At 53.5% G+C, this 22,653-nt stretch overlaps 2 protein-coding genes across 2 annotated transcripts; both read left to right on the top strand.

The window, feature by feature from the left end:
- The first annotated feature begins 1,250 nt into the window (after positions 1-1,250).
- On the top strand, positions 1,251-4,188 carry Psmb8 (proteasome 20S subunit beta 8). The gene is made up of 6 exons (XM_051153577.1): positions 1,251-1,459; positions 2,204-2,351; positions 2,471-2,582; positions 3,289-3,418; positions 3,640-3,844; positions 4,071-4,188. Exons 1-6 carry the CDS (start codon positions 1,313-1,315, stop codon positions 4,157-4,159), a joined length of 831 nt encoding a protein of 276 aa, XP_051009534.1. The 5' UTR covers positions 1,251-1,312; the 3' UTR covers positions 4,160-4,188.
- Positions 4,189-6,468: 2,280 nt separating this feature from the next.
- On the top strand, positions 6,469-20,468 carry Tap2 (transporter 2, ATP binding cassette subfamily B member). The gene is made up of 12 exons (XM_051153550.1): positions 6,469-6,630; positions 7,454-7,954; positions 8,042-8,156; positions 11,925-12,055; positions 12,256-12,461; positions 15,515-15,712; positions 15,856-15,984; positions 17,605-17,793; positions 17,897-18,070; positions 18,377-18,536; positions 19,217-19,353; positions 20,238-20,468. Exons 2-12 carry the CDS (start codon positions 7,462-7,464, stop codon positions 20,415-20,417), a joined length of 2,112 nt encoding a protein of 703 aa, XP_051009507.1. The 5' UTR covers positions 6,469-6,630; positions 7,454-7,461; the 3' UTR covers positions 20,418-20,468.
- The last annotated feature ends 2,185 nt before the right edge of the window (positions 20,469-22,653 follow it).

The following is a 22,653-nucleotide window of genomic DNA, read 5'->3' as shown; positions in this document are numbered from 1 at the left end:
GTATTGAATGAATGAGAAGAAACGCCCAAAATGTACAGAGAGAAAAGACAAGCAGTTTGCAACTAACCAAAGGTATAGGCTGGCCTATGGCTGTCCTGTGGGCTCTTGATATTTATAATAAAGCTGGTGTTTTGTACTGTGGCTTCTCCTGTTTGTCACCACCCACAAACGGCTCACCGAGTTAGCCAGCGTCCTTCCCCCGACACAACCCCGTGTCCCGCTCTTCTTCAGAACGCTCTGTTTACCGCTGGGTCCTATCATCTTTTATTTCCCGTGCCTCTCGTTTCTCTTTCCTACCCACCCACTGACTCCTAGTGCTGAGCAGGACTGGGAGGCAGCCCCTCCCTCGCCTGCACCCCAAGGCAGCAGCAGCGGCATCTCAGAGCTCTTTTCCCTCGCTGAGGCTGGAGAAAGAGCGGCACAAGCCGCCACGCTGAACCACCTCGCCTGCTCTCTCACCGTTTCTGAGCCGCTCACCCACTCCTCTGTGGCACACACCGGGATAATCTCAAAGAAACCGATGGGATTACCCAGGAAATCTCTTCCATTCAGGGAGGGCCAGGCGTGTGACGTCAGAAGTTGCTGGGCAGATTGTGTCCGCACAGGTTGAAAAGAGAGGCGGGATTTAGAAGGCTAAGAGGAAGGCGCGCTGAGCTCTGACCCGAGGGAGACGAGCAGCCTCTGAGAAGGGCGCATTCTCGTGAGTGGCCTCAGGGAGGTGAGGAGGGCGCTGTGAGGGACCACACGGAAAACGCCCGACTGCTCCCTTCCCTTGGCTCGTCCTTCCCCACGTGCTGGGGTGTCTTGTTTTTGTTTTTTGTTTGTTTTTCTGGTCGTCCCCGGACCTAAGGACCCCTCGCACGCATGTGCCGTATTTTCCAGTGTCTATAAAACGATGCCCTTTTGGATGGTGCCCCCACCCCCAGGTTACACCCCCAGGCGAATCTGCTCCATTCTCTCAGGCTTCCAACTTTTCGGGGCACCTCTTGTGACAGGACCCTATCTAGTCCTCCGCTGTTCCCAGAGAATGCCCGCCTGTGGGTCCTCATGTACCCCACTGCTAGACGGCCTCGGAAGGCGCACCTCTTCTTCCATCCCACAGCGCGTTCACTAGCTGCTTACACCGACCAGGGCGCAGGAAAACTCGTCCCCAACTGACATTTTTAGTTCAGACACCCGTTGATTGTGCTTTTCTCAGAAAGGGCATGGGATGGGGTGGGGGTGGACGACCTGGTTCCCTCCCCCTTGGTGCTGCGGCTTTCGCTTTCACTTCCTTGTCGGAGAGTCGAGCGGTCGCCAGGGCTGAGCGGGCATGGCGTTACTGGATCTGTGCGGAGCCGCTCGCGGGCAGCGGCCCGAGTGGGCCGCCCTGGATGCGGGAAGCGGGCATCGCTCGGACCCGGGACACTACAGTTTCTCTGCGCAAGCCCCGGAGCTCGCACTTCCCCGCGGAATGCAGGTGAGGGTTGTAGGGACTCTTGAGAGATGCGGGAGGGCGGGGGTTACGCAGAGGAAGGAGGAGGGTCTGCCTGGGACTGAGGAGGTGTGGAAACCTGGAGGGGTTGTCCAGGAGAGCACCGTCCACGCCAGCCCTGAAGGACACACGTGGAGATGAAGGCTTGGGGCGCGGGGGGGGGAGAAGAGGGGGGCGGGAAGAGGAAGGGAAGGGAAGGGAGGGGAGAGGAAGGGAGGGAGAGAGGGAGAGAGACAGAGAAGATGGGGGGTGCAGAGTGCCCACCCCAAGACCACTATGCACAAATCACCACACCCTCATCCCTGCTAGGTGGGCTGTTGGGGAGACCCATGAACGTGGGTGGCTAACCTGGCCTCAGCACCCCAACCTGTGTGTCCTAGGACACATTAGGCGGTATAGGTTTCAAGGCTCTCTACTAACCGAGACTATGTTATTAAAATGTACTTTGTGAGAACCGAGGGAGCCACCGATTGAGGAAACACCTTGAAGTCAGTTACCATGACCTTTGCTCCCTTGTGCCAGGGAGCAGAAAGTTGGTGGGCATACCTCCTGTTTTTCCTTCTTCCCAGCGCTTACCATGCAGGGTCTGTTGATCCCTCCCTCCCCCACCCCCTCACTCACCCTCTCCCTCACCCCTCCCCCACCCTGTACTCTCTGAAACTCTGGGAGGGGGGGGGCTCTTGCTTTGGAGGTTCTCATTGGCCCCTCTCTGCCTCTTCTCTGTCTTAGCCCACTGAGTTCCTGAGGTCCTTTGGTGGTGACCAGGAAAGGAACGTTCAGATTGAGATGGCCCACGGCACAACCACGCTGGCCTTCAAGTTCCAGCACGGCGTCATTGTGGCCGTGGACTCCCGGGCCTCTGCGGGGAGTTACATTGGTCAGTACGTGGGGCCAGAGTGTTCCAGCGGTCCTCTCAGTGGAGGCCCGCTCCAAAGTCAGGCCAGAGTGGGGGGGCGGGGCGCTGTGTGCTCATTTCTTTATCTCAAACTCTTCCAGCCACCTTACGGGTGAACAAGGTGATCGAGATCAACCCTTACTTGCTGGGCACCATGTCCGGCTGTGCGGCTGACTGTCAGTACTGGGAGCGGCTCTTGGCCAAGGAATGCAGGTAGGCAGATTTTCTCATCTTACTTGCTCAACACTCCTCCCCAGGTCACTTATCCCCAGTGAACCATTTTAGTGTGCTCATAAGGGATTTTTACAAAAAAGCCTTTGTGTGTGACATAATCTGTCAATTACTTAACATGGACACCATCAGCCCTGTTGGATGGTGTCATTTAGTAGGCTTTTATATTTATTTGTTTTTGGCTTTTAAAAAAATATTTTTATTTATTTATTATTATGAATACAGTGCTCTGTCTGCGTGTACGCCTGCAGGCCAGAAGAGGACATTAGATCACATTATAGATGGTTATAAGCCACCATGTGGTTGCTGGGAATCAAACTCAGGACCTCTGGAAGGGCAGTCAGTGCTCTTAACCTCTGAGCCATCTCTCCAGGCCCAGTTTTTAGCTTTTCAAGACAGGGTTTTTCTGTGTAGCCTTGGCTGTCCTGGACCCGCTTCATAGACCAGGCTGGCCTCGAACTCAGAGATCCTCCTGCCTCTGCCTCCCGAGTGCTGGGATCACAGGTGTGCGCCACCACATCTGTCTGCAGTTTACTAGGCCTTTAAAATGTGGTTCAGAAGTTTTAAATTTCAAATCCCTCCCTCATTCTACGTCACACAAGTCCATACATTCCAAGTGCTTACCTCTACAGCCCCTCCTTGCTAACCTTCACCTGCCAACCCTGAGGCTGCCGTCCTCCTCCCACAGGCTGTACTATCTGCGCAATGGCGAGCGCATCTCCGTGTCTGCAGCCTCCAAGCTGCTTTCTAACATGATGCTCCAGTACCGGGGCATGGGCCTCTCCATGGGCAGCATGATCTGCGGCTGGGACAAGAAGGTGAGTGGCCTGTCCCTGGGCGAGGGGTCTCTTGCCCACTGCACCCTAACCGCGCCCGTGCTCGCCTCAGGCTTTGATGTTTACCAAGGGGGGTGTTGTCATAGCTCAAACGTTTCCACGGCACCGGCACTGTGCGCCCGCTCCTCACAAGCCACACTCGACTCTTTATATTATCAACAAACCATTTCCAAGTTCAGCCCAGGGCGGTTTCCGTCTTCTAGGGACCAGGGCTCTACTACGTGGATGAAAACGGGACCCGGCTCTCCGGACAGATGTTCTCCACCGGCAGTGGGAACACGTACGCCTACGGGGTGATGGACAGTGGCTACCGCCACGATCTCAGTCCTGAAGAGGCCTATGACCTTGGCCGCAGGGCTATCGTTCACGCCACGCACAGAGACAGCTATTCGGGAGGAGTTGTCAACAGTAAGATACGGGGTTCCCCACACCTGGGAGAAGGGGACTGGGAGACGCAGGGGAGATGGAGTGGAGATTTTCAGATCTGAGAACACTGAGGTCCCAGGCAAAGGTTTTAGTGTGTGTGTGTGTTCGCGTGCGCGCATGCGCGTGCACCCCAATGCCCGCGTAGGTCCGCTGCCATCCACCCTGACAGAAAGGCTTGACACCATGTCCTTTTCTCAATCGCCCACAGTGTACCACATGAAGGAGGACGGGTGGGTGAAAGTGGAAAGCTCAGATGTCAGTGACCTGTTCCACAAGTACCGAGAGGCCAGTCAGTGATGCCGGTGGCTGCTGGACACGCCTCCTCCTGGCGCTAGTGAGCCTGGTGGACTCAGGGACCTGGACCAACTTCAGTCCCAGGAGAAAGAGGGGCCCAACCCGGGCTGAAGGCAGAAAGCTCTGGGGCCCTGGGGCAGCCATGTTCACGGTCTGTCTCACCGAGCAGAAGGTATCACCCCGGATACCTTCTAAGTACAATAAAAGAAAAACGGTTATACTTGTCTCTGTGTTGTGGCTGAATGGGGTCAGGCCCCGGGGTCCTCTGGAGGGAGGGGTAAGGAGGAAACAGGAAACCAAGTGAGGCTTCAGTTGAGAAGGGGTTCCACTTTCTCTCTAAGCAGCTGGGAATCAACAGGCTCCTCCCGGACATCCTTCTATAAACATCTCTCAGGAGCAGCCATCAGTCCTCTCTTGACACACTTTTCCAACCGCGTTTGGCCGTTCCTGGAGTGTAGTGGTTGGGGGACTCCAGTGTGGCCCCTCGTGAATGTTTCGGGGTGACTGGGAGGACGTTGTGGTGACTATAAACTCTGAAACGCTGAAGCGGCACCTTTGTGACATTGGCTATCGAATGTAAAGATGCTGCCGAGGTTGAGTTTCGTGTTTCACCTCTGGCTGCAAGGTGGGAGCCCAGTGACCTCCCTGGAGTGGGGGAAGCAGGGTGGAAGGAAAGGTTGGAAGCCTCTGGGCTTGTACAGAGGCCCAGAGCCAGGCCAAGGGCCAGAGAAGGACCTAGGAGCCAGAGCAGCCAGGGGAGCTTTCTCCATCCACTGGGGCGGTCCTAACGCATGGAGCTGATAAGGGCGGCTGCTGTGTGGGGGAGGGGGCGTTTGCTACTTTGTAGGTTCTTCTTTTTTCCACTCTTTATCCCCCATCCCTGCTTTCACTCCCTATCACTAGATAGGAGAAAAAGAAGGATGGGGGTGGGGTGGGGGGGGAGTAGATCCTGAATCTAATTTCTTTCTTCTTGTTTCTTTTTTGAGCACAAGTGTTAACAAACCACATCCCGCCTTCCAACCGGGCCTCTGGGGGCCCTAGCATTTATATACCCTCTGAAAAGTTCCCAGAATTCCAAACACAGCCGCAAAGATTACCGTAGCTTGCAAAACCACACCTCTGCTGCTTCAAAGCAGCCCCGTGTCCCACACCTGGGATTAAAACAAAAAATGTACTCTTACGATATTGCTGTGTTGTCGTTGTTGTTTTCTGGGTCTTTAAAAGGAACTAAAATTCCAGAATCCTCACTGCAGGACCTGCTTTAACTTGTCCCCTCCCCCCAACATTTAACATTTAACTCCAGGTGACTCATGGGTGGTCACACCAACATCTCAAAGGGGATTTTTCTTTTTCTTTCTTTCTTTTTTTCTTTTGGTTAGAGGTAGTTTCAACCCCATTGAGTCATTTCTGATTGTGGTGCTTTGGTGGAGGGACGAGGTGATGTGCAGTATTTTCATTGTGGAGGATGGAGTGGGGCCCCATCATGCTAGGTAAAGGGGTCCCTCTTGTGCCCAATTACTTGGCCTGGGGAAGTGGCAGGAGGAGGGCTGATGGGTCCAGTAGAAATCTCTCAGTTTGAAGCCACCAGCCCCACCCCTTCCCCTCTTTGCCCCCCCCCCCCCCCCCCCCCCCCCCCTCCCCTGGCAGCTCTGACCCAGGACTCTCTGTGCAGGTGCATCCCTCTGAGAAGGAAGTCTGAGCACAAAGGGCCAGGTCCTCCCCAGTTCAAACTCTGTGAAAGGAAACCTTTGGCCTGGTGTTAGGGGCTGAGGCCTTCTATTTAGTCTCTGTTTTTACCCCAGACCCCAATTCTTGAGCTTGCATGGAAACAAACAAACAAACAGCCAAAAAACAAAACAAAACACTAGGCCCTCTTTTCTCCACCCCCCCCCCCCACTTCTCCCTCCTTCCAAAGTGACTGGGTGTGGGACTCCTTGTTAATTGTTTGGGTGACTGGGAGGGCACCTAAACCACTCTCTGCTCCACTCTCTTCTCTCCACCTCCGCTCTCCTTTATCGCCCTCCCCCCTTTCCCCCCATTTTCCTTCCCTCCTTTCCTTCCTCTCCTCACCCCGCCCTTCTCCCCTTCCTCGTGGAGAATGAATCTTGGGCCCAGGCTATTGCTCTCTACTCTGAGCCACACTCCCAGCCAAATGGGCGCAAGCCGAGGGAGTAACCGGAGAAATGCAGGTTGTCCCTCTTTACAAAGCATCTCAGACCCTCAGAGTTTTGCTAGTAGCTGTCACCGAGGGCCAGCCTCCTTGGGAGACCTGGGGCGCTCACCCCGCCCGCAGATTGACAGGCGCCGTCTGCTGGCGGCTGCGCGCAGCACCGCGACCTGGGCAGCGAAGTGAAAGCGAAAGCCTGGGACCCCGGCTCCCTCACTGCGTGAGCGTCGCTGGCGCACCCAGAGGACCCAGTTTGAGAAGAAGCCTGTTTCAGAAGCGCTCCTGAGCTGCTGTTCCGCAGCCGCAGGTGAGTTCTTGAGGACAGAACCCGAGCGCGAGCAGGAGTGCGGTCCACTCCCAAACCTTTGGTGTCCTCATCCCACGTCCGTCTCCTCGTCCCCCGTCTTCTGCCGCACGCTCCCTGCCCCACATCCTCTGCCCTGCACCCCTGCCCCACCCGATGCCCCAGGTCCCCTGCCCAAGGTCCTCTGCTCCACTCTCGCCCTGCGTTCCCTGTCTTCGGTCTTCTGTCCGCCGCCTGCTAGCGTCCCTGCTCCGCATTTCCTGCCCCAAGCCCACTGCCGCTGCTGAACGCGCCCACATCCCGCCGGTGCAACCTGTCTCCTGACCTAAGTACGTGGGCAGTGGAGGGAGTGTGACTGGGAACCGAGTCTTCTTGCCTAACATGGACAAGTTTCAAGGACACAGGCTTGGTGGCAGCGGACCGTGCGCCCCCCCCCCCATTGCCGTGTGTGTGTGTGTGTGTGTGTGTGTGTGTGTGTGTGTGTGTGTGAGAGAGAGAGAGAGAGAAGAAGAAGAAGAAGAAGAAGAGAAAGAGAGGAGAGACAGACGAGTAGCAGCAGCAGACGCCAACTCCCCGTCCTTCCCCGCCTCCCTGCCCCCCCACCCCGCCCACCGCGTGTCTGTGTGTGAGACTGGTGTGCCTTCCCCATTCCTTTAGACGGGCACCTTGGCATCGATACTGGGAGAGGTGTGGGCAGGAGGGGGAACCGTTCCGGTGAGGCTGATTAAAATGAGAAGTTGAGAAGTGTGATGCGTGGGTTTGGCGCAGGGTGCCTGTGGCCAGGGTGGGAACTCCACCACCCTAGTTCCTCCCTTTCTTTCTGCAGACCCCACCATGGTGCTGTCCTACCTGAGGCCCTGGGCTTCGCTGCTGCTAGTGGACGTCACTTTGCTCGGGTTGCTACAGGGATCTTTGGGAAATCTGCTACCCCAGGGGCTGCCAGGAGTATGGCTGGAAGGCATCCTGCGCCTTGGAGGGCTATGGGGCCTGCTAAAAGTGGGAGGGCTTCTGGGACTGGTGCGGGCCTTTCTGCCTTTGCTCTGCCTGGCCACCCCGCTGCTTTTCTCCCTGAGAGGCCTGGTGGGGGGCACCATGGGCTCCCCAGCAGTCAGAGTGTCTTCTGCCTCTTGGGGCTGGCTGCTGGCCGGCTACGGGGCTGCCGCGCTGGCCTGGGTGGTGTGGACTGTGCTGAGCCCTGCAGGAGCCCAGGACAGGGAACCAGGCCAGGAGAACAACAAAGCACTGATGTGGCGCTTGCTGAAGCTTTCCAGGCCGGACCTGCCCTTCCTCGTGGCTGCCTTCTTCTTCCTCGTTTTGGCTGTGTTGGGTGAGAGGGAGATGCCACCGGGGAGAGGGAGGTGGGAGAAGGGTGGGCGGCAGGGAGCAGCCTCCTCATCACCCTTATCTCTTTCAGGGGAGACATTGATCCCTCATTATTCTGGTCGGGTGATTGACATCTTGGGAGGTGATTTTGACCCAGATGCCTTTGCGAGCGCCATCTTTTTCATGTGCCTGTTCTCTGTTGGGAGGTGAGAGGTGATTTACTTCTGGCGCCTTTGGTGGACCCGGAGCCTGCACAGGGACCCTCTATTCTGACTTTATTTTGCACACATCACTTCCACGTGAATATCCATGTGAATATCCACATTTATCCACCATTGGCTGCATCCGTTCACTTATCTCTTCCTTTGTGTCTTCCAACATCTTCAGAGTTCATGTTGGTATAGGGACAAGTAGGAGGGTTCCTTGGCACAAAAGGAGGCCGTGTGGCAAAAGGGACAATCTGGCGCTACATCTCCTCCTTTCTGCCCCCCCCCCAAGTGTCTTCAAGTGTCTCCCAGGATTCTCCCAGCAGGGGAGGGTGTGTGTCTGTCACCGCTCCCCCCCCCCCCCCCCCCCCCAGTCTCTGAAGCTCAGGTCTGGCTACCTCCCCAGTATCTTGGCACTTCCTGACTTTTCCTCTGTTTTTGTTGTTGTTGTTTTTGTTTTTTCGAGACAGGGTTTCTCTGTGTAGCCCTGGCTGTTCTGGACTCGCTTTGTAGACCAGGCTGTCCTCGAACTCACAGCGATCCGCCTGCCTCTGCCTCCTGAGTGCTGGGATTAAAGGCGTGCGCCACCACAGCCCAGCGACTTTTCCTCTTTTTATACAGAGCCCTGAGCCTGCAGTCTCAGGTAAACAAACAGCGGGCTGTGTGGCAGGGCTGTAGGATAGGAGGGTTCAGGTGCAGAGAGGGCTCTCTCTCTCTCTCTCTCTCTCTCTCTGTGTTTGTCTGTGTGTGTGTGTGTGTGTGTGTGTCTCTCCAGTCCTTCGTTGTGCCTCCATTCTAGTTTTGCTTCTGTCTTTTTCTTCCCTGAGCAGGTAACTGCTAGTGCGCCAGTTCTCTGCTCTCCTGAGTCAGGCTTATGTTCTCCTTGGCGTCTGTACAGCTGGCTTCTGTAGTTCTGACTGATCTCTTTCTGCAGTCGACATCTGTGAATTCCCTTCTACACTGAGCTCTGCTCTTCCTTCTTTGGGGAATTTTCCTCTTAAAAAAATTCTTAAACTTTTTAAAAAAGTTGTATTTATTTATTATGTATACAGTGCTCTGCCTGCATGTGCACCTGCCCACCAGCAGAGGGCAGCAGATCTCATTACAGATGGCTGTGAGCCACCATGTGGGTGCTGGGAACAGAATTCAGGACCTCTGGAAGAGCAGAGAGTGCTCTTAACCTCTGAGCCATCTTTTCAGCCCAGAATTTTCCTTTTAGACACTTAATTTGGCCTGTTTCTGGATATATCATGTTCTAAACTACACCCTCTTTTGTCTTTTTTTTTTTTTAAGGTCAGTAAGGGTGTGTACATGCACTAGTGGTCACAAGACAGCTTGCTGAAGTCAGCTCTGTCATCGCAGGCATGGTGACAAGTGCCTTTATCTCCTGAGATGGCTCACACAGTGTGCTTTTCTTTCTTTCTTTCAAAAAAGATTTATTTATTTATTAAGTATACAGAGCTCTGCCTGCACGTACACCTGCACATCAGAAGAGGCCTCCTCATTGGAAGAGCAGATAGTGAGCTCTTAACCTCTGAGCTACCTCTCCAGCCGTGATTTTATTTCTTTTTTTAAAAAATATATGTATTTATGTATGTATACAGTATTATACCTGCATGTACTGCAGGCCAGAAGAGGGCACCAGATCTCATTGTGGATGGTTGTGAGTCACCATGTGGTTGCTGGGTTGCTGGGAATTGAACTCATGACCTCTGGAAGAGCAGCCAGTGCCCTTAACCGCTGAGCCATCTCTCCAGGCCCCGATTTTATTTCTTAATAATACTCTTACTTCTGAGCTACCTCAGCTCGTCACAACGGGTTTCATGTGAGCTGTTTTATTAGCTCAATCATTGGCAGGCGCACTGCTGCTGGTCAGGCTCTCTCACCGTGCCCAGAACCCCAGTGCATCACACTGGTCCTTCCAAAGGATGCGCGCCCCCCCACCCCGTCCCCATCCACAAAACTCAGGACCTCATTCCGTGTTGCAGAAAATATAAAATATTAGCTAATAATGTTTCTTATTACAGTGGTTGTTATTAGCCCACTACCAATCAATAAAAGACTCAGATACCTGATAGGTAAGCCTTACTTCACCTGGGGCAGGGCAGATACTAACCTCCTAAATCACGCCATTATCTCCAGCCCCACCCCATGCCATCTGCTTTAATCATTCTATCTGCGCTATTTCCCATCCATAACCCCGAACCCTTGCTTATGCTGTTCATCTCAGCCGCTTCTCTCCACGCGGAGCTCCAGAGCCCCTCCTCCTGGCCCACGTGGCTCTGTCCTATCCCGTGGCCACTCTGATCTCTCTTTCTCCCCGCCCCCTCACGCCCCCCCATCCTCTGTCCTTCAAGCCCTCGAACCTTAGCTCCGCCCCTCACTTCTGCCCTGCCCAAGCTTTAGCATCTTTTAAATCAACTTTAAATTAGGTAGAGCAGGGTTTACACCACAACGACAGGTGTGCGTGAGAGTGTGCCGTCTGAGCAGCGCCCAGATCTCAGGGAGCAAAATAATTAACAAGCAAACACAAAGCACCGCCCGCGCTGTTCCACCCTGGGCCTCAGCCTCATGCCCAGATGCTGCTCTGCTGGTTCCTGCATGCAGAACTGTCTCCCCTGCACTGAGGAGATGGCTCATGAGCTAAGTGCTCCCTGTGCTTGCACAGGGAACAGGGTTTGAATCCCCAGCGCCCGGGCACTGAGTCACTAACACCAGTGCAGGGTGTGGGGCGAAAGCAGGTGGATCCCGCGGCCATGGTACCTGGTCAGTCTAGCAGAAATGGCGGCCTCCAGGTTCAATGAGAGGCCCTGCCTTGAAAAAGTAAGGTGGAGAGAGATCTAGAAAGGTATCTGATGTCAACCCTTGAACACACACACGCACACACACACACATACACACACACACACACACTCACTCACATACACACAGAATTTTTCCATTGGTGGCTCCTTTTCATTCTTTTTTTTTTTTTAAGATTTAAAAAAATTTTATTATGTTTATGAGTACTCTGTCTTCATGTACACCAGAAGAGGGCATCGGATCATAATACAGATGGTTGTGAGCCACCATGTGGTTGCTGGGAATTGAACTCAGGACCTCTGGAGGAGCAGCCAGTGCTCTTTCCCACTGAGCCATCTCTCCAGCCCCACCTTTCGTTCTTCCCGTGACCACCCGAAGCCCACCATTTCACCTCTGCTTACCTAATACGGTAACTGAATTGTGCTTAAAACCCGTTATTTTGTAAAACACCTACCTTTGTGCGCTAAAAAATATATACTTCTTCCCTTAAGTTCTTCTTACAAAATTTGGTTGCTCTAAGCGAACTTCCCCAAGGATGAAAGATGAAGCTGGGGGTCCGTAGAGCAGGAGGAGGCTCTTGTTGCTATTTCCTGCGGAAGCATATATGCTCCGCGAGTCCGTGGGCGCAGGGGGATTTGTTCCTGTTGTGACTGTGATCTTACATGTACCTTCCTGTTTATCCACGTGTTCTCACTGCTCTCTTCCTTCCCTTCTGCCTCTTGTCTACTTCTCCCAATCTCCCCGCTTTCTCTCCGTCCCTCTTTCCACCCTGCACCCCACGGCCCTCCCTCCCCACCGCCCTCCCCCATCCATCATCTCTCCCCACCGCCCCCTCCTCCGCCCCCCTCCCGCCCCCACCCCTTCTCGCCCCCCGCCCCCGCCCTCCCCAATCCCTCACCTCCCCCTGCCCCCCTCCTCCGCCCCTTCCCGCCCCCACCCCCTCTCGTCCCCCCTCCCGTCCCCCAGCTCTCTGTCTGCAGGCTGCCGAGGAGGCTCCTTCCTCTTCACCATGTCCAGGATCAACCTGCGGATACGAGAGCAGCTTTTCTCATCCTTGCTGCGCCAAGACCTTGGGTTCTTTCAGGAGACCAAGACAGGTGAAGTCCGGGGTCCTCCGGCCCTTCCTCAGTTACTCCTGTCTGTCCTGCTGGAGCCTGGCCCTTAGAGCCGGGTGGAGTGTAGCCCAGTCTCTCTTTAGGGGAAGCGGGTGTGAGAGCAGTGGATGATGACGCAGAGGGGCTCCTGGGTTCCCGTGGTGGGTGCGCTTGCTCCCCTCACCCTCTCTGTCCCTCCCCAGGGGAGCTGAACTCACGGCTGAGCTCAGACACCTCCCTGATGAGCCGCTGGCTCCCTTTAAATGCCAATATCCTGCTGCGGAGCCTGGTAAAGGTGGTGGGGCTCTACTTCTTCATGGTCAAGGTGTCACCCCGACTCACCTTCCTCTCCCTGCTGGACCTGCCTCTCACAATAGCAGCCGAGAAGGTGTACAACCCCCGCCATCAGGTATGCATGCTCTGAGAGGAGACTAAAGTGTAGAGGTTTGCGGGCTTCCACAGGCAAATCTCAGGATGAGAGATAGACAGGTGGAAGGAAAGGAGGGAGGGGAAGGAGGGGAGGGAGGGGGAGGGGGGAGGGAGGGAGGGACACCACTTTTCAGCCCCTTCAGTTGATTGTGTGCTTGTACCACATTCTCCTTGCTCAGCCGTCCAGTGATGGACACATGGGCTGAGGAGGTTGGTGGCCTGCTGGATCTGTAAGGAGACCTGTGGCGTGTGTTGAGCTGTCGGGGAGAGGGGGGGTGAGCGAGGTGTCTTTCTTGTAAGATGTTGTCTTCTCATGAGCTTCTCAGAGCCTGTGTTTACCCTTCCCACAAATGACTGAGAGTCAGAGTGACAAACAAGCATCTTAGGAAGTTTACACTTTGTTTTTATTTTATGTGTATGGGCATTTTGCTTGAAAGTATGTACCTCATCTGTGTGCAGTGCCTAAGGAGGCCAGAAAGGGGCGCTGTGTCCCCTGGAACTGGAGCTGTAGACAGTGTAGGTGCTGGGAATGGAACCTGGGTCCCCTGGAGGAGCAGCCAGTGCTCTCACCGCCCTGCAGGCAGCGCTCCAGCCCCCTAGATAGTTCCCCCTTTGACCTCAGCACACATGATCGGGTGAGCGCAGGGGAGGAATCCAGTGGGGCAGTCCAAGGATGAATGTCGGCTCTGCCTTCAGGCTTTCTCCTGTAGCAAAGCACCCGGGATGTTGAACTCCGCGTTGCTCACCTTTGGGCCACACAGTTCAGGGTACAAGCCTTCTGATTTCTCCACGTTTCCCCTAAAGTTACTGTCATTTTATTTTATTTTTAAAAAATTGAATAAAAGCCATCTATTGGCTCTGGTGCAGAGGCTCGTTGTGGCTTTGATATGCATTTTCCTAACGATTAATGATGCTAAGTGTATTTTCACATCCTTATGGGACATTTGACACATTCTTTGGAGGGAGCTCTTTTGTTGCTCTTTGTTTCTTTGGCTGAGAGGAATTCATTTGCCCATTAATTTTTTTAAAAATTTGTTCTTTAAAGAAGGCAATCTTTTTTTGAGCTTTATTTATTTATTACATACACAGTACTCTGCCTGCATGTACACCTGCAGGCCAGAAGAGGGCATCAGATCACATTACAGATGGTTGTGAGCCACCTTGTGGTTGCTGGGAATTGAACTCACGACCTCTGGAAGAACAATACAGTGCTCTTAACCGCTGAGCCACCTCTCCAGCCCCCAAAAGGCATTCTTTTTTTAAAAATTTAAGTAATTTATTCAGATTACATCTTAACTGTCGTCCCTTCACTTGTGTCTTCTCGTCCCCCCCCCCCTTTCATTCTACATTCTATTGTCCTCCCCTAGGTCTGTGACAGAAGGGGACCTCCTCCCTCACTATGTTTCTTCCTGGCAGCCTGCTTACTCTTCCTCTGAGTGTTACCAGGTCTCCCCACCAAGGGAAGGTGGTCAAATAGGGGGCATCAGTAAAAGGCACTCTTTATATTTTCAAAAATTGTATAATTAAAATGTATCCTGCATACATTCTGCATGTTAGTTGACAGGATGGGGACAGCATGGGTTAGGCTGGTGATGCTTGGGCTGTGACAGAATTCACCAAGCCAGGAAAAGGCAGGAGGGGAGGGTTGGTTAGACACTCCTAGCACGGCTGCCCAAGATGGCGGGGAGGCTGAGCACACAGGGGAGTTCTGAGGCGCTGCTGTTATGGGGGGCGGAGTTGCTACACACACACAGCCAGGCTGTGCTCAGCGTCACAGTGCCCTAGAATAGTTACAGTGTGTGCTTATCATGGTTTTGAGGCACTGGCAGTCTCACCAGGAGTCAGAAACGGTTCAGCACAGAGCACAGGTCTTAACACTGGCACCTATGCTTTGCAGCTGGGCCTGGCTGCTGCTAACCCTGAGGAGATTATGGTCATGCTCAGTTTTAATTCTTATATTTAGTTCTTTGATTCATTTAGAATTACAGCTCCACCTTTAAAGAATATATATATGGGCTTCTCTGTATAGCCTTGGCTGTCCTGGACTCGCTTTGTAGACCAGGCTGGCCTCAAACTCACAGAGATCCACCTGCCTCTGCCTCCCAAGTGCTGGGATTATAGCGCTCCTGGCTAGATTTATTTTATTTACGTGTGTGTGTGTGTGTGTGTGTGTGTGTGTGTGTGAGAGAGAGAGAGAGAGAGAGAGAGAGACAGCCCCTGAGTCCCTGAAGCAGCAGTCACAGGTGTGTGTGCTGCTTGGCTTGGGTGCTAGGAACTGCACTCTGGTCATCTGGAGGAGCCCCGAGCTCTCTGAACAGCTGAGCGCCCTTCCCAGCCGGATCTCCATCTTTCTTAACCTCTGTGTCTCTTTCCTCATCTGACGCCAGGGTGGAAGAACTTACTTCAAGTGAAAGTTAAACAAAATCGCACATATATCCCACAGTACTTAACAGTGAGAGCCCAGTGATGCACACTCCCTCCTTCCTGTACTCATGTGTGTGTGTGTGTGTGTGTGTGTGTGTGTGTGTGTGTGTGTGTGAGAGAGAGAGAGAGAGAGCTACACTGGGGACAAGAATGTGTGTTGGCTGTGGGTATTGTTCATCAGGGCCAAGGCGGGTCTCTCACTAGGATTTGGGGCTTCAAGTCCTTATGCGTGCATGGCAAAACATTTTACCAACGGTGTCATCTCCCCAGCACCTTTTTTTGTTTATTTGTTTTGTTTTTGTTTTTTGAAACAGGGTTTCTCTGTGTAGCCTTGGCTGTCCTGGACTCACTTTGTAGACCAGGCTGGCCTCGAACTCACAGTGATCCGCCTGTCTCTGCCTCTCGAGTGCTGGGATTAAAGGCGTGCGCCACCACGCCCGGCTACCCCAGCACCTCTTTCTCTATTCTTTCAAAATATTCCTTCTGGAAAGAACGACAAGAAACAGTGATGAAGAGCTGACACGAAGCCCTGCCCCCTCCCCGCCCGCACCCCTTCCCCTTTGTTCTCCCACATTAACTGGTTTATCCGCGGCTGCCCCCTGTTCCCAGGCGGTGCTAACCGAGATCCAGGATGTGGTGGCCAGGGCAGGCCAGGTGGTGCGCGAGGCCGTAGGAGGGCTGCAGACTGTGCGCAGCTTTGGGGCGGAGGACCACGAGGTCAGCCGCTATAAGGAGGCCTTGGAGCGATGTCGACATCTGTGGTGGCGCCGAGACCTGGAGAAAGACTTGTATTTAGTCGTGCGGAGGGTGAGGCAGCCTGTGCAGGGTGCAGGGACGAGGGCCTGTGGAGGGAGGAAGGGATGAGGAGGCAGACCACAGAGGCTGTGTGTGGGGACCAGTGCTGAGCCCCAAACTCCGAGACTCGCTCACTTCTCTCTCCTTCCCTCCAGGTGATGGCCTTGGCCACACAGGTGCTGATTCTGAACTGCGGCGTTCAGCAGATCCTGGCTGGCGAGGTCACCAGGGGTGGCCTGCTCTCCTTCCTGCTGTACCAGGAGGAAGTGGGAAACCATGTCCGGGTGAGTGAGCCAACCTCAGGAAATGCTTTGATGTTCTGTGTTTCTCTCTGGGCTTCTTTGCCATGAGCTTTATTTGCTTAACAAACAACCTAATTAATTTTCATATGAATAATTTTAAAATGCTAAAAGACATTATAAGGAGCCTTCAGATGACTATTAATCAGCTTTAACAAGGATCAAAAACCAACCCATACCTCCAGCCACACTCAACTCTAACCCTAGCAACACTTATCCTCACAACCCCAACTCTAAACAGGCGTAAAGCTAGCCAGACCCGACCCATACTAACCTTCTCCCTAACTGCAATCCCAAACCAAACCCTGCCCCTAGCCTTGATCTGACCGTAACCCTAACCTACCCCTAACAGCCCACTGTGTTGGATCTGCCCTCACTCCCCTCATACTGTTTTGAAACAAGCTCAAGCTATCACTGCCCCATCTGTAGACATTTCAGTGTGTGTCTCTAGAATATAAAACCCTAAGTATGTGGTCCAAATGCCACTATCTCGCCTAAAAACAAGAATTCCTTAAATCCATCCAGTACACCCAGTGCTCAGACTTGCACAGTTACACACGGTGTGATTGATTGACGCCTTTTCAAGCTCTCGGCGTCACTTGGTTTAAAGTTGTCAGGGTACTCTTGTCCTGTGGTGTTTCCTGTGGCCTGGGCTCGGGGTAGCATTATTCTGCAGTATTATTCCAGTGTGTCCCTGGACTCTCTTTTCATTGGCAGATAAATTCTGGAAACGTTAAGAATCAGCATTTTCTCTTTTCTAGGCATGGCTGTGCTCTTTTTCTGGGAGACACAACATATCTAGCTCTATTGGCGTTGGTGTCTGGCACAGGTGCTTAAGGACCACATTTGTTAAATTACCAGGATCGCAAACTAGTGCTGCTCTGTTGTCTCTCCCCTCACTAACTTGGACACATCAACCGAGAGACTTAACCTCATCCGCTGTAGCATAATTTGATTAGGAAAGGTATTTAACGATTTCTTTATGTTTGGTCACTTTAAAAAATAAGTGACTTTGCTTTGGGCGCTGAGCATAATTTTCCTGGTTACTTCCTCGCCATTTTTTGTGTGTGGAGAGCTGTGCCAACCACTCTGATAATTTCAAAGGTGAGCTGGTCACACTGAGTGCTTTAAAAAGGGTTTCCTGTCTCAAACAAGAGGACACTAGGCACCCGGAGTGCAGAGCAGTGAGCGAAGGCAGTGGGCTTGGCGTGCTGTGTACACTTCAGAGCTTTTCAGTTACAAATCAAATCACAGAAATATTGCTGCACCTTTAAAATTCTACCAAAATTTCTCTGGCACGGTAGCACATAGCTGTAATCCTGTGACACTTGCAACCCTGAAGGAAGATGTTACGTTTGAGGCCAGCCTGGGCTAAGTAGCCAAAAATGTTTCAAACAAACAAAACAAAGCCACTCCAACTAAAACAATCACTCCAACTTTCCCTCCCATCTAACCACACTTATTAAAAGGCAGAGGCATGCATTAGGAGTCGGAGAAGAGAGGCTGGCTGAGGTCAGGGTGTAGGCAGAGTGTACACGGAGCTGAGTCGGGGACCTGGCTTCCGGTGGGGTTTGATTGGCTGGCATGTCCCTCCCTGTTTTCCAGAACCTGGTGTACATGTATGGTGATATGCTGAGCAACGTGGGTGCCGCTGAGAAGGTTTTTTGCTACCTGGACCGAAACCCAAATCTGCCCCAGCCTGGTACCCTGGCCCCTCCCAGGCTGGAGGGCCTCGTGGAATTCCAAGATGTCTCCTTTTCGTACCCGAGTCGCCCGGAGAAGCCTGTGCTCCAGGTGTCTGAGGGAGACCCGTGGGCCTCTGCTGCTGTGGTCAGGCACCGCAGCCTGTACTTCGTTTCTCTAGGAAGCTGCCCTTAACTCTTCCTTGCTTTTCTAGGGCCTGACGTTCACACTGCGTCCCGGAACGGTGACCGCGTTGGTGGGACCCAATGGGTCAGGAAAGAGCACCGTGGCCGCCCTGCTGCAGAACCTGTACCAGCCCACGGGGGGCCAGCTACTGCTGGACGGAGAGCCCCTGGCCCAGTATGAGCACCACTACCTGCACAGCCAGGTGGGAGGGGCGCCGAGTGGGAGGGGGCACGGGAGGGAGGGGTGCCAGGTGGGGGGCGCCAGGTGGGAGGAGAGCCAGGTGGGAGGGGCACCGGGTGGGAGGGGCATCGGGTGGGAGGGGCGCCGGGTGGGAGGAGAGCCAGGTGGGAGGGGCACCGGGTGGGAGGAGAGCCAGGTGGGAGGGGCGCCAGGTGGGAAGGGCGCCCGGGAGGGAGGGGCACCGGGTGGGAGGGGCAAGATAGAGGAGCAAGCTTGAACAGTGGAGGGACAGAAAGGGAGGTACCAGTTCTCTGCCCCCTCTGCGCAGGTGGCTCTGGTGGGGCAGGAGCCCGTGCTGTTCTCGGGTTCTGTCAAGGACAACATTGCCTATGGCCTGAGGGACTGCGAGGACGCCCAAGCGATGGCAGCTGCTCGGGCGGCCTGTGCGGACGACTTCATATTAGAAATGGCTAATGGAATACACACAGGTACCTACGGACACCGAGCCCACCCTGGCGGGGGACAGAGAAAACGGGGTCGGACGGAGGCCATTCGATAAAGTGCATGCGTTGCAGTATGAGGACCCGAGTTTGAGCTCTAGAATCCATTTTTCAGGGGAAAAGCTAGGCTGAGAGTAATCCAAGCGTTGGGGGTGCAGAGGCAGGAGGAGGTTCCTTGGGTTTCTGTTCTGTTCCAGTGAGAGGCTTTGTTTCAGGAAGAGACACTGCCCGAGGAACAGCACATAACCTCCCCCCCCCACACACTTATACACACAGGTGTACACATGCGCACACATGTATACACACTTGTACACACATGCACACTCACACACACAGGCCTATATACACACCCACACACAGGCCTATATACACACCCACACACAGAGACACACAGAGGCTTATACACACACACTGCACACACATGCACAACGCACAGATGTATACATGCGCACACATACGTACACACACTTGTACACAGATGCACGCTCACACACAGGCTTATACACACACACACATGTACACACACACAAGCATCCACGCACACAGGGGCTTTGCTACCCCCTGACTGGCCAACAGAAGCAGATGAGGAGCGAGTTGTCCATCCCTGTGGGGCGGGGTGTTTTCTGACCACCTGCGTCTCAGGAGGGCCTTTTCTCTGATTTCCTCAGAAATAGGGGAGAAAGGGGGGCAGTTAGCCGTGGGACAGAAACAACGTCTGGCCATTGCCCGGGCCCTTGTGCGGAACCCTCGTGTCCTCATCCTGGATGAGGCTACCAGTGCTCTGGACGCCCAGTGCGAGCAGGCTGTGAGTACCAGCATGGAGGGGCAGGGGACAGTGGGCGCTAAGGGGTGTCAGGGCAGGGGACAGTGGGCGCTAAGGGTTGTCAGGGGGTGTGGCCCTGAGCAGGGTGCAGGGGCGCTTGGATGTCCCCCGACAGGGAGAGTGTCTGCCCCTTGGCAGGGCTGTGACATGTAAAGGTCACTTTTGTTGCTGGACCAAATACTCAACAAAAAGAGTCTAGAAGACTGGGTGTTTTGGCTCATGACTGTGGGAACGTGAGGCTTGGACTCTTCTTTATATGGCCCAGGGATGGGGTGGTACCACCCGCTTAGGGTGGATCTATCTGTCATTTTCCTCAGACGGTCCTCTCTGGATTTTTGACTCAATCATCACAGACAGGGGGCTGGAGAGATGGCTCAGGGGTTAAGAGCAGTGACTACTTGCTCAAAGGACCCAGGTTCAGATCCCAGCACCCATATGGAGGCACAACCATCTGGAACTCCAGTCCTAGGGGAGTTGACATCCTCTTTCCCTTCTGAGGGCGCTGAACCCATGTGGTGCACATACATATACATGCAGGCAAAACAATGTATATATGAAATAAAATGTACAAAAAAAAAATCATCACAGACAAACCCAAAAGTGTGCCTTGCCCATGCCCTGGGCTCTTCTTAAATTGAGCTGGCAATGGAGACTAAGCATCTCCAGGGTGGAGAACGGCGTGAGGGGCCTGGTCCTCCATAGCTGCTTTTCCCAGAGGCAGCAGTACAGCCATGTTGAAGGGCAGACCCCATGTCGTCTGCCCTTCCAGGCCCCTTCACAGCTCATGCCTTCTTCACCCCGAGTCGTAGGGATGAGCCAGCTGTCACGTTCTTGTCTTTCTGAGCCTTGCAATCTGTCCTCTGCAGCTACAGGCCTGGAGAGCTCAGGGGGACAGGACGGTGCTGGTGATCGCCCACAGGCTGCACACGGTTCAGAGTGCCGACCAGGTCCTGGTGCTCAGGCAGGGGCAGCTGGTGGCGCACGACCAGCTCAGGGAGGACCAGGGTGTCTACGCACACCTGGTGCAGCAGCGGCTGGAGGAGTGACGCCTCTGGACACGGAGCCCGTCTCAGAACTGTGGCCAGGATCAGACCCCGAAGGACCGGGCGGGGGCTGGAGTGAGAATAACCAATTGGGACCATTTTGGACTTTGTGTGCTTTGGTGGGCTTGATGGGTGAGGGTCGGGGTGGGGTTATCATTGAGCGGAGTGGGTGTTTTGTGGTTCTAGAAACATTATATTTTGCTGAATATAAGATTAATAAATATAGATATATATGATGCTTTTCCTTAATGTATGTTACAGTTAATATTGACTGACATTTTAACAGCATCTAGAATCATTGCCAACATCTGGGTGTGTCTATGAGGGAGTTCTAGATTAGGTTAACCGAAGTGGGAAGGCCCGCCCCCACTGTGGGTGGAGCCATCCCATAGGCTGGGGGCCCAGGCTGCCTAAAAAGGAGAAAGTGAGCTGAGGAGCAGTAGGAATCTCTCTCTGCTTCTGGACTGTGGATGCCATGTGACCAGTTGCCTCTCATTGCCGCTGCAGCGGACTGTACCCTTAAACTGTGAGCCAAATCAAACCCTCCCTTAAGCTGCTCTTGTCAGGTGTTTTGTTGCACCAACAGAAAAGCAGCTATGCCGGGTGGTGCCGGGCGGTGGTTGCGCATGCGCCTTTAATCCCAGCACTCGGGAGGCCGAGGCAGGCGTATCGCTGTGAGTTCGAGGCTAGCCTGGTCTACAAAGTGAGTCCAGGACAGCCAGGGCTACACAGAGAGACCCTGTCTTGAAAAGTCAAAGAAAGAAAAAAGAAAAGAAAAACAGAAAAGCAGCTAATGTAATATGTGCATATAAGTAAGTGCCCATTCATATAGGCAGCTCACAAAGTGTAAAGCAAGTCCATTTTGTGATTTACTTCCTGGATATAACCATTGTCACTCTTTTGTTAGCTGTCGTTTCAATGTGTATCTGTTCTTTAATATGCAAATCACCCAATATCACATGAATATTCATAAGGCTGCCTTTCTGTATCCTTCCTTATTCCCTCCAATATCTGATATATTGATATATATTTTTTCCTTCTCTTTTCGATAGGGCCTTTCTGTGTAGCCCTAGCTGTCCTGAAACTCATTTTATAGACCAGCTGGCCTCAAACTCACAGAGATCCGCCTGCCTCTGCCTCTCAAGTGCTGGGATTAAAGGCGTGCGCCACCACGCCCGGCCATGTACCTGATATTTGGGGAGGGAAACTAGAGGTTGGCTGGGCAAAGCACAGCCTTCGAGTTAACAGTGCTACTAGTATTGGCTGGGCGGGTAAGAGCTGGGCCTGTAGAGTTTGAGTGTGAGCAACTATTTGAGGTGTTTTCCATGTGTTATCCTTAATCCTTATTCCGAGCTCTGAAAGATTTGTGTATTTACTTTTCCCAGTTTCTTTATCATTTCCACTTTATGAGAGGGGAAACCAAGGCTCAAAGAGACTAGAGGACTTTCCCAAGGTCCTTAGTTTCATTGTGGTTACTGTGACAAGCACCCGGACTAACCGCTCAGGAGGAAGGGGATATTTGGCTTACAGTTCCAGCTCACAGTCCATCAGTGAGAGACTTCAGAGCGGTTGGCAGCAGATGTGCTCAGCCTGCCTTCCTTCCTTCCTTCCTTTCTTTTGGTTTTTCAAGACAGGGTTTCTCTGTGTAGCCTTGGCCGTCCTGGACTCACTTTGTAGACCAGGTTGGCCTCGAACTCACAGCGATCCTCCTGCCTCTGCCTCCCAAATGCTGGGATTAAAGGCGTGCGCCACCACGCCCGCCCGGCATCATTGCTCAGTCTTTCACATAACACCACCTCTCACCAAAGAACTCACTTCACGGGTAGAGAAGGTCAGCGGGACCCAGAGATGCCACTGCTGCCTGTGGGGCAGGCTTAAGCTCAGCCAGCTTTCCTGTACAATTCAGGACTACCTGCCCAGGGAATGGTGCTGCCCTCAGTGGGCTGGGCTCTCCTACATCAGCAGTCCAGGTGATCCCCACAGACATGCCCAGGGGCAACATGATCTAAGGAATTGCTGGCCGAGACTCTCTTCCCAGGTGTCTTAGCTGTTGCTGTGATAAACACCAAGACCAGAAGCAGCTTACAGGAGGGCAGTTTGTCTGCCTCATGGCTCTAGAGGAAGAGTTCGTAATGGTGGGCGAGGCGAGGCGAGGTGGGACCGGCCATGGCGTGGCGTGGCTTGGTGGGGCGGGTGGCAGGTTGTCAGAGCAGGGTACCCAGAGATGACATCTCTATCC

This window comes from Acomys russatus, chromosome 11, assembly GCF_903995435.1.
Source record: "Acomys russatus chromosome 11, mAcoRus1.1, whole genome shotgun sequence".
NCBI lineage: Eukaryota > Metazoa > Chordata > Mammalia > Rodentia > Muridae > Acomys > Acomys russatus.
Note: the sequence above shows the minus strand (reverse complement) of the source record. Positions and strands in the feature narration are given on the sequence as shown.